Genomic DNA, 19,826 nt, shown 5'->3' with positions numbered 1-19,826 from the left:
ATGCGCTGCACTCTGTGTTGAGTCGCACACGGGGTTGTGATTTGCAGAATCAACAGGTAGCCGACCTGCGAGCGTGTGCATTAGACAGCGTACATCTAATGACACTGAAAGAAAAAGAAGAAAGCTTCACCGTCGCGTCTTCCCGAAACGTGTGCATCGTTCCAATGACGGACCGAAAGTTGCGCGTACGCTGTGATCTGCCTACAAACTGAGCCTGCACACTTATTGAATTGTTGAGGTTGTCCATCTGCCAGCGATGACACAGCCAAAGCTCCGACGTTGAAGATTAAACCGCTAGATTTTAATTAAATCTAGAAATGGCAACGGCGGCTCTTAATCAACAAAGCAGATCTGTCACTGAAACCTTGTTGTTGAGTATTGTTGAATGATTCCCCTCTTTGAGTTTACCTGTCCCCGGTTCTTCACATGATCTTTAGCACTCGCGCTCATTCGTAGTGCGAGCTGGAAGCCGACTGGATTGGGGAAACCAACGCTGCTCTTGCTTTTGTGCGAAACCACTTTGTAATGTTCTGTATTCTGCCTCTTTGTGTTGTGTAATGTCACATACCGATCATAATGCCAACTGCCTGGTGCCACAGACACCACTGAGACTCACCCACAAAGGTCAGCGGCGCTCTCTGAATAGATTCATTACCATTTATTTCTTTATTAGGCTGCCCGTGTCCCTGCCAGTGAGCAGGGAGCCAACAAACAGAAACAGAAGTGAGCTTCTAGCAGGGATGGTTTTTTTATCACAAAAAAAGGGGGGAAATAAATATATTTCAGCCAGAACCTCTGAAATAACATCCGGCAACATATAAACACACTTACACACATGGGAGAGGTCTAAAGTTTTGTGCCGCCACCTCAAAAATCTCCAGTCTGTCGACACACTCTTCACACTCAAACATAAAAACACACAGCATCCCATCTGCGCACGAAGCTGATGGAGAAGCGCTCCCGCCATCTGTCCGGGTTCATCATTCGCGGCAGAGCTTCGGAAGGTCGAACGAGCGCTCCCATATAAAAAGCAGCCTGTCGGCCCCATGGAACGAACGGCAACCTTATTTACATGCTATATTTCATCTCATTATTCCGAATCTGGATGTGGCTTAGCTCCACTGCACAACAACACGCCCGGGCGCAGTGTCACATCTGTTTGTGTTGATTTGCTGTGACTTGACAAGCTGCGGGTGCGAGAGGTGGAAAAACCGTCCGCGCCACCCAGTCTGCTCTCACGGTAGCGGGACGCATACGGCACTCCCGTGTGTAGAAAGGACTGCGGCTAAGAAAAGGAGCCAAATATCCCACTCGGGTGGAGTTTCAGTCGTCGTAGATGTCTTGAGAGTATTTTGGGGATTTCAGGAAACACAGCGAGACTTCAGACCCTCCTGGGAGAAAAACGGTCACAATAAAGTCTCGGTAATTTATGTCTCTCAACTACTATTTTATTTATGACGGAGATAAACAAGAAAAGTGGGACAAAGGTTGTTTTTTTTATTGTTGATGTGGCAAAGCTAATGATTTGTTATTTTTCTTAAAGTCTTGTGATGTTAGCTTTGTTGACGTTTTCCTCTGTAGTTGTCTCTCCTCTAAAGTGCTTTCTACCTCGTGTTTTGTACCTCGGGCGACTGTGGCTAAGTGGAGAGCAGGGTCGTCCTTCGAAAAGTCGAAAAGACTAGAAAAGCGCTTGACAAGTACAGTTTTCTAACCACCTTAACCCCAGTGTTCACCACGTTGCATTGTGGGTTTCCGCAAGTTCAGAAATGTCAAATCTGGTGCTTTGCAGAAACGTACGATGCCAACATTTTGTCTGGCGACTGCGTTGCACAAACGAGGGTTTTCAGCAACATGAATACTGTATATTAAAGTGGGAACTGTGTCAGACTCCCAGCAGCCACTTGGAGGCTTGAGTAGTAGCTGATTTTCTTCAGCTTCAAGCGTTTAACCAAGCTATTACCATCGTAATAAAACTGTCACCATGCTGCTGGAACGATGTTCCAGCTCTTAACACGCCACCATTCGGCCCCTTCCTTGAGACCACTGGACGCTGGCCACGCAATCTAATTGAACTGGCCGTTAAGTGGTCGTGCACGCTCGCCAGCGTAGTGCAGAGAGCGGCCACCGGCTGATATCCGTCACCAAACAACTGTCGCGCTCTCGTCTCCGGCACACTGCCCAGTTCTGAACGAGCACGGTGAGCTGACGAAGTGTAGAAGTGTGCGAGTGTGCATATTTCTGCATGAGGGAATTTATGTGTGCTGCGGACAGAGCTGCCACCTCTTAGCATGTGGTCTCAGGGAGAACACACCCACACACACACACACACACACACACACACACGCAGTAAAGTAGAGGAGGGATTGGCAGCATTTTACGCCCTCACAACTCCCACAAACAACGCCGTAATGGCTTTTTTATGATGCAGTTGCTAAGACGACACACTTCCATGTCCATCGTCAGAGATCACAAATGGCTGGGGAGGCGAGGAAGGTTCACAGGTTGAGCTTCATCAATAATTACAGGTGTCTCTCTCCCACACCGCCTGTCTTTGTTTCAGCTTTTCTGTCTGTCCGCGAACAAAGACACAGAAAGGAAAGTCTGTTCTTAGAAATAGAAAGGAGCAGAGAGAAACGCTGTGACGGTAGTACAACTAGAGTGAGAATTAAATACAGCAGAGCTCGTCTCGCTTTGCTTTATGTTGTCATGGACACAGCAAACAGCCCAAAAAGAGCAGCAGCGGGTTATTATTGCAATGCATAGAGCGCATGATGTCATTGGCATCAATTCATCATCGCCACGGTCGTTCTGAGACAACGGTATAATCATCACCAACAAAAGAAACAGAAAAGCGGCAGCCTTTTACAACCTTGACACTCGGTCTCTTACATTTCTTTTTACGTGTAAATCAGTCGACAAATGGATTATTATTTCAGCACTCTAATTACATCAGAGAAGCTGCGGTTGGGAGCAGTTAGGGAAGTACTTAAAATGCCCAAGCGCTCAGACTCAGAAGTGCTGATGCAACGTTCTCAAATTCAGTGTTTTCACAGCAATAGATAGACGTTAGAGAAGGGAAAATTGATTTTCTAGTCGTTTAAATTGCGTTTCTTTACCACTATAAATGACAATAGCAAAGCTAAAGAACGACATTTAGAATTTTTGAGTGTTTACACTGACTGGGACGGTGGTGAAAACAGTTTTTCCTTGTGTACCAGCGGCTATAACAAAGCAAAAACAACAAAGAAACAACCGCTGTCGGCAGATTTGTCTCATCAACCATCGTCAGTCGGTGTGTCTGCTGCAGAAACGTGACTCGGGGCATCTCTACTGTCCAAACATTGAGCCTTTTATGATCAAACCATCCAGTCGATTAAGCTCCGTCACCTTGAAAAGCTCCCGCTCATAATACAGTTATGATCATTATCCCTTGAATTTGAGTTTGACTCCTGAGCCGTTTTTGCCCAACAAATGGGCACGCTGTCTCTCATCACCAGTAATTATTGTGTGTGTGTGTGTGTGTGTGTGTGTGTGTGTGTGTGTGTGTGTGCATGGCCGACAACCTCATTAGTGGCTATCTAGACCATTAACAGGCTGTGTCCTCGTTGCCACGCCAGCAGACACGCAGGGCTGCAATTAGCTGCTGAGACTTTCAGCTCGTTCCCGCGTACGCTCGTCCATTTAGCTTTCCTCTAACGGGCCGCGTTCTCCCCCGCTGCAGCCCGCCCACACACTCACACAAACGCCGCGCCACATGGTTTGATTCACACAGGTTGTACGCACACCTACACAAGACAAGCCAAGGCACACACTTTTCCTCCGTCTTATTCGCACACCTCCCAAGGCAGCCTTCTGCACACAAGCCCCCGCGCTCTTGCATAAACTCCCGCTTTCTCGTACTATCGCGGGTAAATCGTTCATTATGAATCAGCTGCCTGGTCTGACCCTTCACCTGAGGTTGGTCGTGTGCACACGGATGACCGGAGGCCGCTTTAACAACCGTGCGGACCTGAGGTGAAGGTCTGCTCTGTAGAGAAAGACAAGAAGAACAAGGAGGGTTTGATTCACTGAGCCTCCTCCAGCCTCCCAGGGAATCGGTGTGTAACTAGACAGTGATTCATTGGATGTGTGTGTGCAAGATAGTTGGAAACTAAAGAGAGGAAGAGAAAAGGGAGGAGAGAGCAGGAGAGTGATGATTTCGGCTCTCTGCCAGTAGACCACAGACTGTCGGCCATGTTCACACTTACAGCTCTGTCCCTATACCAAACCCGGAGGGGCCGCCCGCCAGGGATCGATATCGCAACCGGTCGGCCGCGAGAAGACAGCCGAGCCTTGTGCATGACGGACGAGATGCTGAGATTAGATCACGTCAGAAATACAAAGAGTTAAAGAAAGCTAATGGTGTTTAGCCTTATTGCAAATCGAAATGAGATCACAGAAGCAGAAGTTAGGCTCTGCATTTCCTCCCTGTGTGTGGGAGGTGTAGAAACGCCAACCTTGGTTGCCTCTTAAACAAATCAAGCGCTCCTATTTGAGTTTTAATGGATACGGAGTGATTACCTCGTGTTGCATGAGTGCGGTGAAATAAATAGTGCTGTTTTGAGCTTCAAGATCATGCATATTCAACCGTGTACCCTGCAAATAATTTGTTTTGCACACAGCTTCAACGAGGCTGGTTTTCGAGAACATCAGACAAACATTGGACGGGCATTTGAATAGAAGTGGATAGAATCGGTTTTCTGCTGTGGCTGTGAAGCTGCCAGCCTTCCTCATGAAAGGGAGATACGTGTCCATAAAGGGCTGAAAGATTCAAGCACTGTGCTAGTGTTATCATAGTCTCATTCTAGTAATTAAAGGGCTAGTATTAGCCTGTCATTGAAATGAAAGAGATCTGCGTTTCTGTATGGGTCAGATAGATGTGTGTGCAATTTTGTCGGTTTTGTTTTTTTTGGCATCATCGAAGCAGAAAGGCTCTCGGTTCAGAACTCTTCAATTTTTGTTTTTTGGGGCAGAAATTGAAACACGAGGCACGACCTCAACCGATCCCGGTCATTGTTACCTGCCAGGGCTGAGGTTGTTGGGGGGGGGGGGAGAAACACGTTTCCACAGATGCACAATCACATTCATTTTTGGACTCTCGCCCTCTCTGTACCCAGCTTGAATAAGCAAGAGATTCTGCCCCTCCTGGTCCTGCATGCATCACAAAAGGGTGACACTTACAGGAGGACGTGACACCTGTTAGCGTCGAAGCTAAGTGCAAGTTTGACACCACAGGGTTCGTGTACAGTGGCTCTCTGCAGCCCAGCTGACAAGTCTGCTTAGCAGTGACGCTAAGGGCTTTCAGCACCATGGACAGCTCCTATCTCTCTCTCTCGCTCTCTCTTGTAGTCTCTCGCCCCCTTCTCAACTATCAGCCTTGGGGCACTCTGACGCCCACGTCCAACTAAATGTCTGGTACGCCTGAGTTAACAGCGACTCTACCCTGAGGATCACCTCGGTCAGTGATGCCTGGTTTGGACAGAAAGCCTTTTTCATTGATTGACCTTCTTTGGGAAGAAAAGCAAAAATCCTCTCTGTCCCTCGCTGTTGTCACGCTTTTCAAAAAATATCCTTTTGAGTTTCAGAACGAGCTGTTAAATAAATATAAATCCTGTTTGGATTATTTTGACTGAGAGAAGCTGACAGTCTGACAAACACTGCTGAATTTCTTTGTGTCGCCTTTGTTGATTTTCATGTTGTCACCATTCCACTGGCGGCTCAGTGAGATGAATGGGGTTTTTTTTACTGTGTGATTGGAGCCTCGCCAGGCCAACACTGGGAAGGCTGGCGCGTAATTCGAGCAGTCACCCCATAATTCGATCCCCCCCATTTGCATATGCTCGTAGCATCCCAGAAGGGAGGCCGTGGCAGCACTTGAAAGACAGGAAGGAGAGTGTGCGCCTCATTTTTTACATGTTCCTGTGGATTTGACTATAGGAACGGTGCTGGCTGTTTCATTACTTCATTTGTGTGCGAGCGTGTATCACGTACTGATGTCAGCTGCTGCTGTTTTGCTTTGTGCCGATTGTTTTCTTTCACCGTCCGAGATAGAAGCCTGGGTGTCGTGTGCGTGAGCAATGCTGTAAACAGCACAGATGTGGCGCACCTTATTAAAGGTCAAAGCAAGACGAATGGGGAAAGTCAAAAGAGAACGTGTGCCCTTTACCTCGCTGCGCTGTATTACAAACCCAAACCACTTTATTGAGGTACGGTCGTCCTGAACCTACTTACGTGAAAGCATTCTCAAATCCCGCTGCCTTTTCATTGTCACAGCCGAGGCCCCTGACAGATTTATGATGGATCCACAAATGCCTCTCTTGGTAACAATGAGAACAGAAAACCAGCTCTTCTGGGCGCTGATATATGATGAAACTGTGGTTGAAATAGAGTTTTTTTTAAAGTTGCACATCTTTTAAAGCAGCTGTGGGTATTAGAAGACTAAGATGACATGGATGACATGAGTCCTTATTGTACTATTTTTGCTATTTCAAAGTTTCAAAGTGTTGTGTAGAACTACTGCGAACTACTACTGTGAAACAGATTGTATAAAGCCCCTCGAGTGATGTCACTTGAGTCAGTGTCGGTTGGGGCTACAAGCTTGAAAATGAAAGAAATGTGAAGTTAGCAAGAGGTGAGCTCACCAGACCTCTGTAGCCCGCAGCTGCTCTCTCGCTTGAAGCTAGCGGCTTGAGGCTACATTAGCTGCTATTAGCATAACACACTCACTGTTGACGGTTGAGTTGCATTGTGGTTAGTGTAGTTGTGAACTTTTGAGGAGGACAAATGTGTTTTTTTAACTGTCCGTCTTTGACAATATTATAGGAGTGCAAAGATAAATCGTTGGACTGATCAAAACCTTTGCATTTGATTGGACTGCTAAAGAGTAGGCGGGCTTAGATTGTAGCATGAAGCTACAGAGGACTGTGGCTCCACACACACCTCCGTTCGCTAAAAGTGACAGATTGATTGATGGATGCGTGTCATGATATTATTGGTTGAAATTGTTTGGTACTATCTAACGTAAGGTCAGGTTTTGTTTTACATGAAGAAAAGATTATTGGATGCAAAGAAATGTATCTTTTTTTTGCATTTTATTTGCATATATTGTTGGTGCGCACAATAACTGGGGATGTCATCTTATTCATTTCCGGGCATTTGCAGAAAATGTTAAATCACTCGAAATCCCCAAACAGAACTAAATTCACACTCTAACCCTAGAGAAAAGATGAATTCATCTCTGCCTTTAAAATCATTAGTTCATATCATTTACGCCAGCTGTTGATCACTGTCATGTCCATCAGTTCAAGATGAAGACATCTCACACTGTGAGCATGCTCCTCAGCTGTGCCTCTATTACTCTCTTGTTTTTATCTCTCTAGCTTCTCAATTATCTGGTGCCTCGTACATATTTACTTTTTTTAACTGTTTGAGTCCATTGTCCTTTTCTTTGTCTTTTCTGCCATTCACAAACACTTTTTTATGTCTTTTTTTTGTGGTTTATCTGTAATTCCGTTGTTTTCCCTCATTTTATTCTCCTCATAAACACCCTGAAATTGGCTTTCACAGCTGAAATTAATCCGCCCCATCTCATGATCTGTTTCCACCATCTTTTTCAGTCTAAAGCATTTTTTTTTGTTCTCTCGACATTGCAGGTCACTATTCACCCTGGAAGACCCCTAAGCAGGTAACACGCACCAGCCTCCAGAACTCGGACTGTCCCCATTTCTGCTTTTTAATCATTAAAATACAGTTTCACGTTAGTACCAATGGCTGCGGTGTGCAAACTGTATGTGCTAATCAGAATGACTTTAATCTTTTATTTTACACCTTTTGTGAGATCTAGAAATTACTCTTCAGTCCCTCCCTCGCCGCACTAACTCTGCTGATGATTCTCTATACGTCCGTGGCTTTTACAACAGTCAGCCTCTGATACTCAGCCCTTCGTCATTGCCATAGGACAAGAAAAGGTCAAGCGGCCTGCTCGTCACATAACTTGTCTGTTGATCCTGCGAGTTAATTCATTGCCTGAATAGCGCCTTCAGGGTTATCCACACTGAGGCCGTCTGAATTATGCTGCAGCACAAGTGCTGCTCGGCCTCCGTTCACACTGCTTTGGCATGGCCCAGATGCATTCATCTTGTTTTTATAACATTTTTGCAATATTTCGGATTTCTGACGCACTTTCATACCACCGTGCTCCCTGGTCATTCATCTTTCACCTTGCTTTCATTTCCTTTTGTCACATCAAGCAAAAACTTGCATTCAGCCTCTTCTTCCACCATAAATATTCTGCTGTCGTATCATCTGCTGTCCCCGAGCACACTAAAACACTCAATCCACCAAACATCCTCTTTGATCCGATTCACTTTGTCTTCATGTGTGTTTTGTCTCACTCACTTGCCTGCACGCGAGTGCCAAATCGTTCTTTGCTTCTCTCAGTGCGACTATGTGTGTAATCCATTTCATGCCTGGACGTCCTCCCAGCGCTGCTCTGACCAGAACCTGACACCAGCTCATGTTGTCCTCAATCCAGATCACACAGCTAAACAACACAGGAAACATCCATTGAGTAGCTTTTAGGACACCTGAAACTCTCCTCCTCATTGTTCACCATTTCTGCTCCCGGTCGATTTAATCAATCTCCTCCGGTTCCCCGCAGAATAATTGTAATCCTGAGCGCTGAGGGGGAAAAAAAATCTTTGAACGTCACAAAGTATCAGACGGCATGCAGAGCGTCTCTCTCTCTCTCTCTCTCTCTCTCTCTCTCTCTCTCTCTCTCTCTCTCTCTCTCTCGCTCTCTCTCTCTCTCTCTCTCTCTCTCTCTCTCTCTCTCTCTCTCTCTCTCTCTCTGTTCACATCTCTCTCTCTCTCTCTGTTCACATCTCTCTCTCTCTCTCTCTCTCTCTGTCTTGTCTGTTCACATCTCTCTCTCTCTCTCTCTCTCTGTCTTGTCTGTTCACATCTCTCTCTCTCTCTCTCGTTATCCCCCCCCAGTGTTCATTTGTTGGCTGCCCCACCTCGCCCTGCCCTTCTCCCCCAGCGGCTGAACCCCCGCACACCGGAGTTCACTCTCAGTTTAATTGGGTATCATTTGTTACAAGAAGACTTCTGCAGCTCTGAGAATGAAATATGGAAGAATTTGACTAATAAGGGAACGGGGAATTGCCTAATTGTCATATCGACCTATAGTTGAGCCCCGACTGTAGCTCTCGAGGGCTTATTGAGATTTGTCTGTCAAATCCAAGACTGTACATAACAGCTACGTAATGTTGGAGCATGTGCAGGTGTTTTTGTTCCAAAATATAAAGGAGACCTTCCCGCAGTGTCCTCTTCTCATCTGACCATCATAGCCAGTGTGCTTTCTTCAACCGTCTTAATCAAACAGACGAACAGAGGATGCTAAAGAGAGATCAGGATGCAGTTGTCTAATCCCGGCTCTAACAAGGTCCCCAGTCTCAGCCGCCTGCCCCGTGCAGACGTGCTTCACATCAGTAGCAGCCGGGAATGAAACCACAAAGAGTGGAAACACGTTTGATTCCGCCCCGGAGCTTTTATGAAGCTGATATTTATTCTCGCTACATCTTGAACCAGATGCCCTGTAATTCTCAATATTAAAGCGTGCCACATGCAGCCAGTCTCTCTTTCAAACAGCCTGTCGCTCCCTCCGGATCCGTCTCTCACGCTTTCTGACATGCCAACGTGTCTTCTTGGCTATCTGCTTAGTGTCGTGCCGCGACTCGAGCGGCCTGACTTATCTGACACATCAAGGCTGACACTCTGACTCACTGGTGTTGTCAAAACTGTCAGTGTCACCGCAAACACTTGACAGCACATTTCCAAATGTGTCTTTGGATGAAACGTATGTAAATTAGGTGTTATATACTATCTACTAGGCTACCTTATAAAAACAGAGTAGCCAATGCACCAGCCAATAAGAATAAGAATAAAAATGATCCTCATCATTCCCACACTAAGGCCCTATTTATCTGTTTGTCCCGGTCTCTTCTATTTGTTTTCCACTCCATACACACATCCTTGATATACACTGGTAGTTGAATTAGCGGCTGGGATTGTTTTTGCTTGTTTTCAACTACTAACCTCACTAACGTTAACTGTCCGGCTTCCCGTCTTGTCTACCATGATTTGATCGTTCACTAAACCCCGTTCCTCCAAAAAGGCTATTGTCCAATCATAGCTTAGCACCGAACTAGGCACGGCACACCTGTCAAGCTTTGGGCTTCTCCGCACTCCGACACGACGCGAAGAGGGCGATAGAATAATACACCCAACGCTGAATAGTTTGGAGGCTTTTTTTTTTTCTTGTTTAGAAACCAAAAAACCGAAGAATTAAGATAAAAAACTAAACGTTAGCATTTAGCTCGTAGCATAAGCTTGTGAAGCTAGCTACAGCTGATAAAATCAACTAGGAAGAGTCTCATTTCAGCCAACAAAATTTGCTTTGTAATTTTTTGGAATTGCTGCAAATTGTGAGTGATAAATCTGCCTCCGTTATCTTGGTAAACTGCATGTGTGTGCTGTGCGTGAACAGAAGGCGTAGCGACGGTAATTAAGAGCGGTGGGGATTAGCGAACGGTCAGAAGTCATGAAAGCAAACTCTGCTTAAGTTTAACCGAGATCAAAGCGATTGTCACGAGTGGGGAAGGTGGTGGTGAAATATTGACTCCTCATGCCGCTGCTGTGCTTTGCAGGTGCTGGAGCAGTGGGAGTCCCAGCAGGGCCAGGGCAGCCCTGCACAGACCAGCCTGTCAGCCCCAGTTATCCCCCACCACGCCCCCTTCCCAACCCACCATCTTCACAGGGCCTCGGTCCCAGACTCAGCCTCCGAGGCCTTGGCCCTGGCCCTGGCTAAACCAGACCCCTATGACCTTTATGAGAAGTCCAGGGCTATCTATGAGAGTAGGCGTAAGTACCAGAGCTGATACTGCAGGTGTAGCACTGTGACGAAACACTGACGTCAAATGGACTTCTAATTGGAAGGTGGAGTAGTGAAGATTCATTTCTCTTTTTCTCACAAACGCACACAAATTGAGTCACAGATTCTTTGTTGTTGTTCACTTTTCAAGCTCCAGAAAACAATTTAAAAAGCTTGTCCGGATGAGCTGCCTCTTTCTATCAAAGTGAAAGATCTGTTTCAGCCCAAACACTCACTAATTCCTCTTATTATCTCATTAGGTCTTCTGTTAAATGGCCACACAAACCTATCAGCCCAGTCTTTTTACCGACTGGAGGGATCTTTACATTCAGACATCGACATCCTGCCGTAAACGGAGATGTGTTCATGAATAAACACTCCATACAGCAGCTGGACATAATGCTTTGGAGCCAGCATTATTACCGTCCCCGGACTTGTAAAATGTGGAGAAAGTCGTTTTTTTCTTGTTAGGATATCATCAGGATGCACCATAAAAACTCTAACGGCCTGTGGGAATTGTAGGCAGTAGAAACTAGGATATATGTTGTTTTATGGGTGTATGTGTATTCAGGGCTGTAGCAATGATTTTATAAGAAATAAAGAAACACTGAGAAACACCACAACACAAGTTTTGAAATGAATTTTGACTTATCTGGATTTTTTATTTACGTTAATGTAATTCAATACGCCGTATGTATCTCCCAACATGAAGGTTTAAATGCTTTAATATCATTTCAAATCCTCCTGCACCTTTTATTTATTAGCCTAAAAGTAGAGTCCACTAACGTTGCCATCAAAATATCAACCATGTGTAAGTTTCTAATTGTATAATATAACGTCCACACAGGTTGCCAAAAACCCCAAATTCTCATAAAATGACGTGAGTGTCCAATAGCAGTGACAGCCCTCTAAAAGTAGTCAAGTTTGAGTCTGGAAATACTGGAATAATCTGATTAAATACTGACTATGTCTAAGATTTAAATTGATTTAGTAGTGAGAATGTATAGTTTCATAAAACCTCTAAATTCACACAGACACAAAACACATGAATTCAGCATCTCTAACGGCAGCTCCTGCCTGCGTATGTACAGTATGTCAAGGCTGGTGCAGTGCAGGAGTCGACGATAGCAGTAAATGTTATTACAAATATGAATGAAGTCTTGTTTTGCGTGTGGCAGCACTTTCTTGGGAGGTTTCTTTTGTTTCCTCTTGAGGTGGCCGTGGCTGGCGTGAGATAGTAAACGTTTTCACAGACAGGACCGGTGTTCATTCTCATGGAAGGCACCTGTTATTCAAGAGGACGTGGCTGTCAGGAAGTCTCCTTTTCAAACCTCTTTGTCTCTCTCTTCTCCTCGGCCGTGATCAGTGTGACACGCACTGTTGTCTTGCTTTCAATAAAAGGTCAGGGGTTGGGTCTGCTGAGGCTCAGACAGATTTTAGGAATGCTCTAATTGATTATTATTTCTCGTGGTAAAGGCTGAAAGTTTTTGGTGGGTTTTTTTGGTGTGAAATAGTCCCTTTTCTGTGGATTATCCAGAGTAACAGGTCACTGATTTTGGAAAGAAATGTGGCTATTGGTGGTAGAATTATTAGAGACACACACACACACACACACACGTACACACAGCTGTGATGTCTGACCTTCTATGTCTGATATACGGTAGCTTGAGTAGACCAAAACATTGTCAATAAACAAGACAAGACATCCTTAATGAGCTGAGGGAGAAAAAAAAGGAAAATGGAGCAAACTACATCTGCTGATTAAAATGGTGATACGAGCTCAGAGCTGCTATTAAATGGACCTCGAGGTGAGATTAGTTAACGTGAAAGTCATTTGACGTGTTTTCCTCACTGCAGACAGCACGGTTTGAAGTGTTCGCCTTGGCTCACTCTATAAGAAGCCCCGTTCGTGGTTTCTGTGGAAACAGCTGTGTCACTCCTCTCGTCTGCAGCCGTGATTTCCTTTCTACCCTTCTCTCCCTCTGCTGTGTCCCGGCAGAGCGCTCAGTGTGATTAAAACGATTACAATTGGAATCAATTTTTCATTCTCAGCCTCTCGTCTGCAGTCGAGTTCATTTTTGCAGATCATGGCGTTGTGTGAAGCCCCTGATTGCAGATCAGTGCTTGCATCCCACCTCACTCTGTAAATAAGAGATGGGTATATTACACGCCGTAAGCACTTCCTGACTTTTATGGATGATGCTGAAATTCTGCGGTGACATTAATGCTGAGGCAGGGCCGTTCTGCCTTGTTCTCGCCTTCATGGGAGATTGTGTTTGCTGTGGGCGTGTCTGTGTGTGTGTGTGTGGGTGTCTGTGTATGTATAATAGTGGTGCCTTTTTGTTGTTTATGGCTGCTCTCTACATCTTTTGTTCTAGAACCTGGCCAACCAAGGACCGTTTTTCCTGTGGACTCCTCAGGTAAAAAAATAAAAAACCCTCAGCTCTGCGGGGACACTGTTAAAGTTCTAACTGCCCCTAACCCTGAAGACAGTATAAGGCAATAACTGGATTTTAACGGTGTCTGTGGTGTTGTTGCTTCAGGAGCGGAGTACCAGGACATGGAGGTGCACCTGCGCAGACAGAAGTCCGGCTTCGGTTTCCGGGTGTTGGGCGGGGACGAGGCCGGGCAGCCTGTGAGTCCGGAGACGCGTGAGAAGGCTCGTATGGCGATGGGCGTGGAACCCTGTCATTTTCTCCTCTCTAACCCGCTACACACACACTGTGTACACCTAACCCCTGACCTCTGACCCCTGAGAGAGTGCTGGCTCTGGCTGCTTTGATGTCTTTTGCTGTCTGTTAAAGTAACAAAACAATATTTCAATCATGTAATTTGAATTTATGTATCACGATAACCACCAACTTAACACCCACTGCATGCGACACTCACAGACTAGTCCAGCATCCAAAGCGGTCCTCTCCTTCCTGTGTGTAACAGTCTACTTGTGTAATAACAGATTTTGATCGGGGCGATCATCGAGAAGAGTCCAGCAGACGTAGACGGGCGCTTACGGCCCGGCGATGAGCTGCTGTTTGTGGACGGGATCCCGGTGGTGGGGAAGCCACACAGATACGTCATCGACTTGATGCACGGGGCGGCGCGCAACGGCCAGGTGAATCTGGTCATCAGGAGGAGGGTGCAGGGGGCAGGTGAGCCAGCATGAATGACGTTGATCTGTTGATCTGAAAAAAAGACTTCTCTATTCTATCCTGTCTTTATTGTCAACAAATGCCATTTTGGGTGGACCTTTAAAGGACACGGTGAATCCTGCACAGAACATCTTTAGGATAGTGGTTTGTGAAGTGATCTCACAGGCTTTGAATTCCTCTCTCACCTCTCTCCTTCTCTGTTCACTGCTACCGTTTTTGTGCTGTAATGATTCAGGAAACAGCATTTATTCAGTCAGAAAACTGAAGCACTAATCTCCCTCTGAGTAATTACACCCAAGCCTCCCCAAAAAACACATTAGCCCGCTCTTGTTCTTACACACACCGTTGCTCTCTGGTCCTCGTTCAAGTTTCTTTGCATTTCAGCCTTCAGACTGGGTTTGGCACTTCCTCCTTTGAACTCTGGCCTTCCCTGTTCTCATTATTACAGCCCCACACACACACACACACACACACACACACACACACACACACACACATGCACACACTCTTCTCACCAATCCACTTCTTCCCACTCCGTTCCTCCCTCTCTTGTCAATTTCGTCTCACCAAAGGCTACTGTCTGACTCATGCCTGGCCTCTTCTGTGGCCCTTACTTCCATCCTAATTGTCTGACTCCCACTGGCGCTTTGCGAGGTGTCAGACTCCGCTCTTCTGCCTGCACCCACTATCCCGCAATTTACACAATTCTTTCTCTTCTTTTGTCTATTTTTTCTCCTCCTAAAACAACTATTTGGACACTTGTTGATGTAAGGGAACACTACTACGTGTACCTTTTTTACAGTGACACATCTCGCTGTGACTCTGCATTCAGTAAGCCGAAGCAACAGTTTAAATTCATAAGAGAAAAACCACTTCACCGCTTCTCGGTGAGCTATCAAAACAACAACAACAGCAGCAGCAGCAGAGGGTTTGATTGCTCCGGATGCCAGAATGCATACACACAAAAAAGCAGGAGGTGCAAAGAAGCTGCTTTTGCTCTGGCTGGATTGACACGATGCTGCATTTTAATGATTTGGTTTACCACATTGTGACAGTTGCTTCTGCTTTTGTGTTTTTTTTTTTTTATTTCTGTCTTCTGTTTTGATTCCTGATTCTTCACAAGGAAGAGATTCAGCTCCAGCTTGTGCCGTTTTAAGAGGAGGAGAAACGAGTCTACTGAAAAATTAATTGTTTTTGCACATGCAGAATCATCCTTAGATTCTGCCAAAGCAGTTATGTATCACATGGGGAATTGTACAGCACAGTGTGGGGAATGTTAAAGGGCCTTCATTTATAGATAACAATGTGAAGTAATTGACAGGCTGCATTTGATTGAGATTGAGATTTTTTTATAAAATACAGCACATTGTTAAAGAGCAAAGCAGCCTGATTCATACTTTTCCTTTTGATGCTTTGACTACTTTGTATTCACAACACTTCTGTACTTTTACTTTAGCATTTTGATTGTATAACTTTTACTTATAACAGAGTATTTATTTATATTTAGTATCACATTGTTGTATTGGTACTTAAAGTTGTTACGGTGTGGAGGGACTGAACTCTCTGTTTTGGTTATAAATGTTTTCTTCGTACCCCTCGACTGCAAATAATACTTCTTCCAGTACTGTCTTTGTGTAAATACTCGGCTCTCTACCTGCCGCTGCAGGTGAGTCCTGTCCGGAGAACGGCCGTAGCCCGGGCTCCGTCTCCACGCAGCACAGCTCCCCACGCAGTGACTTCACTTACGCCAACAGCACCGGCGCCACCCAGGCGCCCAACGCCGGCATGGGCAACACCGCCGCCACTTCAGACAGGACGCCAGCCGCCAACGCGCAACCCAGCGACGTCATCATCAATCGAAAGGAGAGCGAAGGCTTCGGCTTCGTTATCATCAGCTCGCTCAACAGGCCCGAGGCAGCCGCCAGCAACAGTGAGTCCGGTGATTGTTTGAGTGGCGTTTGATTATGGAGTTAAGTAGATGCTTCATCATCAGTCATCCTCCACTCTGCATAACAAGTGCTTCAAGTGCTAAACCTCGTGTGAGCTAAAGCTCTCAGACTCATAAACTACAATGTAAAGTCACGATACGCTCTTAGAAATAAAGGTGCTAACTAGGACCACACAGGACTCTTCTGCTCCTCCATACAGGAGAATCTGGTTCCTGCTTAACCTTTTATAAAGGTTCTTAGCTGTAATGTAAAAAGTAATTAATCTACTGTAAATATAGATTCATAATGGCTGTGAAAGAGGCGATTTGGATTGCTAGTGTGTCATTGGTTGAACTACCGTGTGCCAATGGTGGGCCGCATGCAGATTCCAGTATTCTAACAAGAACCCGCCCTCTACCGAAAACCCTTTAATATTTCAAGGGTTGCATCTAGAACCCGTCCAGGGTTCCTCTTGAGGCTCGTAAAGGATGAAGTGGTGCAGCGCCAACCCACAACAATCACGGTCCATAACCACAGTTTCTGGATCTTTTGCACTCATGCTTTTAACAATCCTTGCAAAACTTTTCTCTTCCGGAAATGGAACTTACTGTCTTATAAAAGAACCCTTTAAAAAAAGGGTTGTTCAGAAGCAAATGGTTCTGGGTAGAACCTGTATTCCTTAGAGTGCATAGTGTCAAGGTATGGGCCAAACTTAAGTATAAGAGGTCACGGCTCCATAAAAAGTGAAGCACCTCTCATTCCATCTCCTCAATTATACATGCGCTCCCACCGTACGCCAGTCACACACATCTCTGCTATGCTGCCGAGAGCATCGGCGCATCGCCCACACGCATGAAAAAAAAACTGGAAGCCTTACGTAAGCCTGGGGTGAATAGCAAAATGAGAGAGACGGAGACATATTCAGTCAGTCAGTGAGTGGTGTGTGTGAGAGCGCAGAAAGTCGTAATCCTCCAATCTGCAGCTGAGCGCGTCTTTACCTGCAGCGTGTTGTGTTTGAATCCTCTCCAACAGCTGTGCCCCATAAAATTGGCCGCATCATCGAGGGCAGCCCGGCCGACCGCTGCGGGAAGCTGAAGGTGGGGGACAGGATTCTGGCAGTGAACAGCCAGTCCATCGTCAACATGCCGCACGCCGACATCGTTAAGCTGATCAAGGATGCGGGCCTCAGCGTCACCCTGAGGATCATACCGCAGGAAGGTGAGAGAACACGTGGTCACACACACACACACACACACACACGACACGTGGACATGATAGACGAGGACTTTGAAACTGCGATACTTTGGCAAAGGAATGATTTATGATAGTAATTGACTTTGCTCCATTAAATCAAAGTTGTAATATGAGTTTTTTTTTAGATAAACTGTGTCACGTCACATTCATGATGTGGTGTTCCTCTTGCTTTACCAGGAGCTGCTGTTTCTTACTGTGGTTACATTAATACAGAATACACAATGACAGACTGACTTTCAGTTCACATTAACAGATGGACAAAGTGTGCACCATGGTTATTGATAATAATGGCTGGTTTGCCTCCTTCTCTTTATCTGCTCGTCTGTTGTTGGCTTTCTCCTTTTATGGACGTTTATTACCTCGTTATTTAGCGCTACATTAAAGATATCCATATGGAGTTTTTGACTATTAGTAGTAGTGGAGTGGGCTTCTGTTTTGTTGGTATTGTGCATGCGAGGGATGAACGCATAGGGAATTATCACCCAATCTGCAGCAGCTTTATGGATCTTTATATCGAGTTTCAGCTTATTGTTCGGCGCTCCTGTCTCCAACTTTACTTTTTTTTTCTGCACAAAAGCTCTAAATATCCACTAAATGTACTGACTAGCTGGTGAACACAGTGGAGCATTTAGCAGCTAAAGAGCCAGAGATTAGTAGTTTAGTTTGAAGAGACCAAACTCAGTTTAAAGGAAGTTTAGTATCAGACTTAGATTTAACAGGTGGACAGAAACATGAATGTTTAAATTGGAAAATGTTTTGCTAACATGTTAACTATATCACCTTTATAGAACGATAGTCATAGACTGTATAAGAAGTGGACGTAGTCACCGTGACGTCACCCATTGATGTGTGAACTACGGTTTTGAAGCCTCGAGTTTGGCCATCATGCTGTATTGAAGAAGACTTGAAACTAGAGATTGAGACCATAAACTCATGTTTACAATGTTTACTGAGGGAATAAATCAAGAGAGAAGTAGAGTCACTTTCTCATAGACTTCAAGACTAAAGCTTGAAAGTACACGTTGTGATTCGATTTGTCCTCCTTCTTTTTGAATCCCAGAGATCAGTAATCCCCCATCAGCCCCCAGCTCAGAGAAGCAGAGCCCCATGGCCCAGCAGCACAGCCCGAAGACCCAGCTGGGCGCCGCTGCCTCGCAGCCCAACCCGGCAGTCACAGAACCCAACCCTTCTGCCGGCCAGCCCGACCCCATGCCTCACCAGAGCCCCGTGACCCAGCTGCCCGCCCCTCCGCCTCAGACCTACCCCCACGAGAGCAGGTAACACTCCGTTGATAAGGATTCCAGCTTACAGAGCGAGAACACCTCTTCTCAAAGCCGCTTCATCCTCACGCTCAGTTACAGCGTCATATTTGCAGCTGTCTCGATTCACTGCAGCAGTGAAGAGTTTTTATAGACAAACCCCTCTATCTGTCTCTGGGGCAAACTATTCCTCTGAGAGTACAGCTATGAGTGAAGCACAGAACTTCATCCCCTTGTCCCCATTCTCTCTACCTTTCCTTCATTTTGTTTTTGTATCTATTGTCATCGTTTCTTTCCCCTCTTTCTCTCACTGACTTTGTCTTTTTTTGTATCTATCTCGTCTCCTCTCCTTATTCATCTCTCACTTTCTCTCTTTCTCCTCAGCTTGTTGTATAACATCACTTAACTCTTATGGACCGCTAAATTATTTACATAAATTGCGTCTTTATAGAGATCCGTTGAATATTTTACCAAGAACTACAGGGTTCCAAAATCGACAATGTCATTGCCTTTCCCCTCTGCTTTACCCCTGAGATAACTTGTTTTTATTATAAACATTTCATGCGATGTGTGGAGAAAAGCAGTTTAATTTCCCTACTTAAGTCTTGTTTAATGGTTGTCAGTGCAAACCAAAACAAGCCGTCTCTATCTGCACTGGGGTGACCCGGCAGTTTGTCAGAAAGCATTATTTTCACAGCCCCCCGAAACCCAACAAGTACTGCAGCGTTTCCGAAGATAATGATGACGGTAAGAGAAGGCCTCCTGGGATTTCTTCCTTCATTCCGATTGGTCTGCTAGTTACAGGTCAGAGGTGAAGGCAAGGCAAGATGTTAAACCAGACATCAGACAGCCGCCGTTCACAGATTACCGACAGCCGCCGGTGGATTACCGGCACCCTCCTGTGGCGGACTACAGGCAGCCCCCCACGTTGGACTACAGACACCCGCCACTGCTCGACTACCGACAGCTAGCTACCGACACCAGGCAGTTCCTGCCAGACTACCGAATGCCGCCGGTCCAAGTAAGGATGGGTTTTTATCAACAAAAACAACTGAAACGGACCAGAATATAAAATCAAGAAACAAATGAATTTCTTTTTAAAAGAGAGACAAAATAAAAGGTTATTTCTTCTTCATATGTACAAGTTCATTTCATTATTGTCGTGAAAAACATTCTCCGTCTTTCAGGTTTATGACAAAGAGCAATTCTTCGTACCAGCCTTCAGCTTCAATAAACATTTGACAATCTTTCCAAATTGTTTTTT

At 45.4% G+C, this 19,826-nt stretch overlaps 1 protein-coding gene across 12 annotated transcripts in view; it reads left to right on the top strand.

Annotated features, from left to right (window-relative positions):
• The window catches only part of magi2a (membrane associated guanylate kinase, WW and PDZ domain containing 2a), a 65,458-nt gene that overhangs the window by 34,106 nt on the left and 11,526 nt on the right, over positions 1 to 19,826 (top strand). For 8 of the 12 annotated variants that reach the window (XR_013767606.1, XR_013767607.1, XR_013767608.1 and 5 more), the window contains 9 exons: positions 7,692 to 7,723; positions 10,749 to 10,962; positions 13,351 to 13,392; positions 13,516 to 13,631; positions 13,929 to 14,121; positions 15,788 to 16,051; positions 17,082 to 17,267; positions 18,364 to 18,580; positions 19,361 to 19,583. Coding sequence is in view for 9 of the 12 variants with exons in the window: in XM_079183862.1 (XP_079039988.1) it covers positions 7,692 to 7,723; positions 10,749 to 10,962; positions 13,351 to 13,392; positions 13,516 to 13,631; positions 13,929 to 14,121; positions 15,788 to 16,051; positions 17,082 to 17,267; positions 18,364 to 18,580; positions 19,361 to 19,583 (1,487 nt within the window). In the remaining 3 variants the exon portion in view is untranslated. The remainder of the gene's footprint in view (positions 1 to 7,691; positions 7,724 to 10,748; positions 10,963 to 13,350; positions 13,393 to 13,515; positions 13,632 to 13,928; positions 14,122 to 15,787; positions 16,052 to 17,081; positions 17,268 to 18,363; positions 18,581 to 19,360; positions 19,584 to 19,826) is intronic. The other 4 variants (XM_079183863.1, XM_079183859.1, XM_079183860.1 and 1 more) reach the window with 3 other exon arrangements.

The sequence above is a fragment of the Pholis gunnellus genome, assembly GCF_910591455.1.
Source record: "Pholis gunnellus genome assembly, chromosome: 22".
Lineage (NCBI taxonomy): Eukaryota > Metazoa > Chordata > Actinopteri > Perciformes > Pholidae > Pholis > Pholis gunnellus.
Note: the sequence above shows the minus strand (reverse complement) of the source record. Positions and strands in the feature narration are given on the sequence as shown.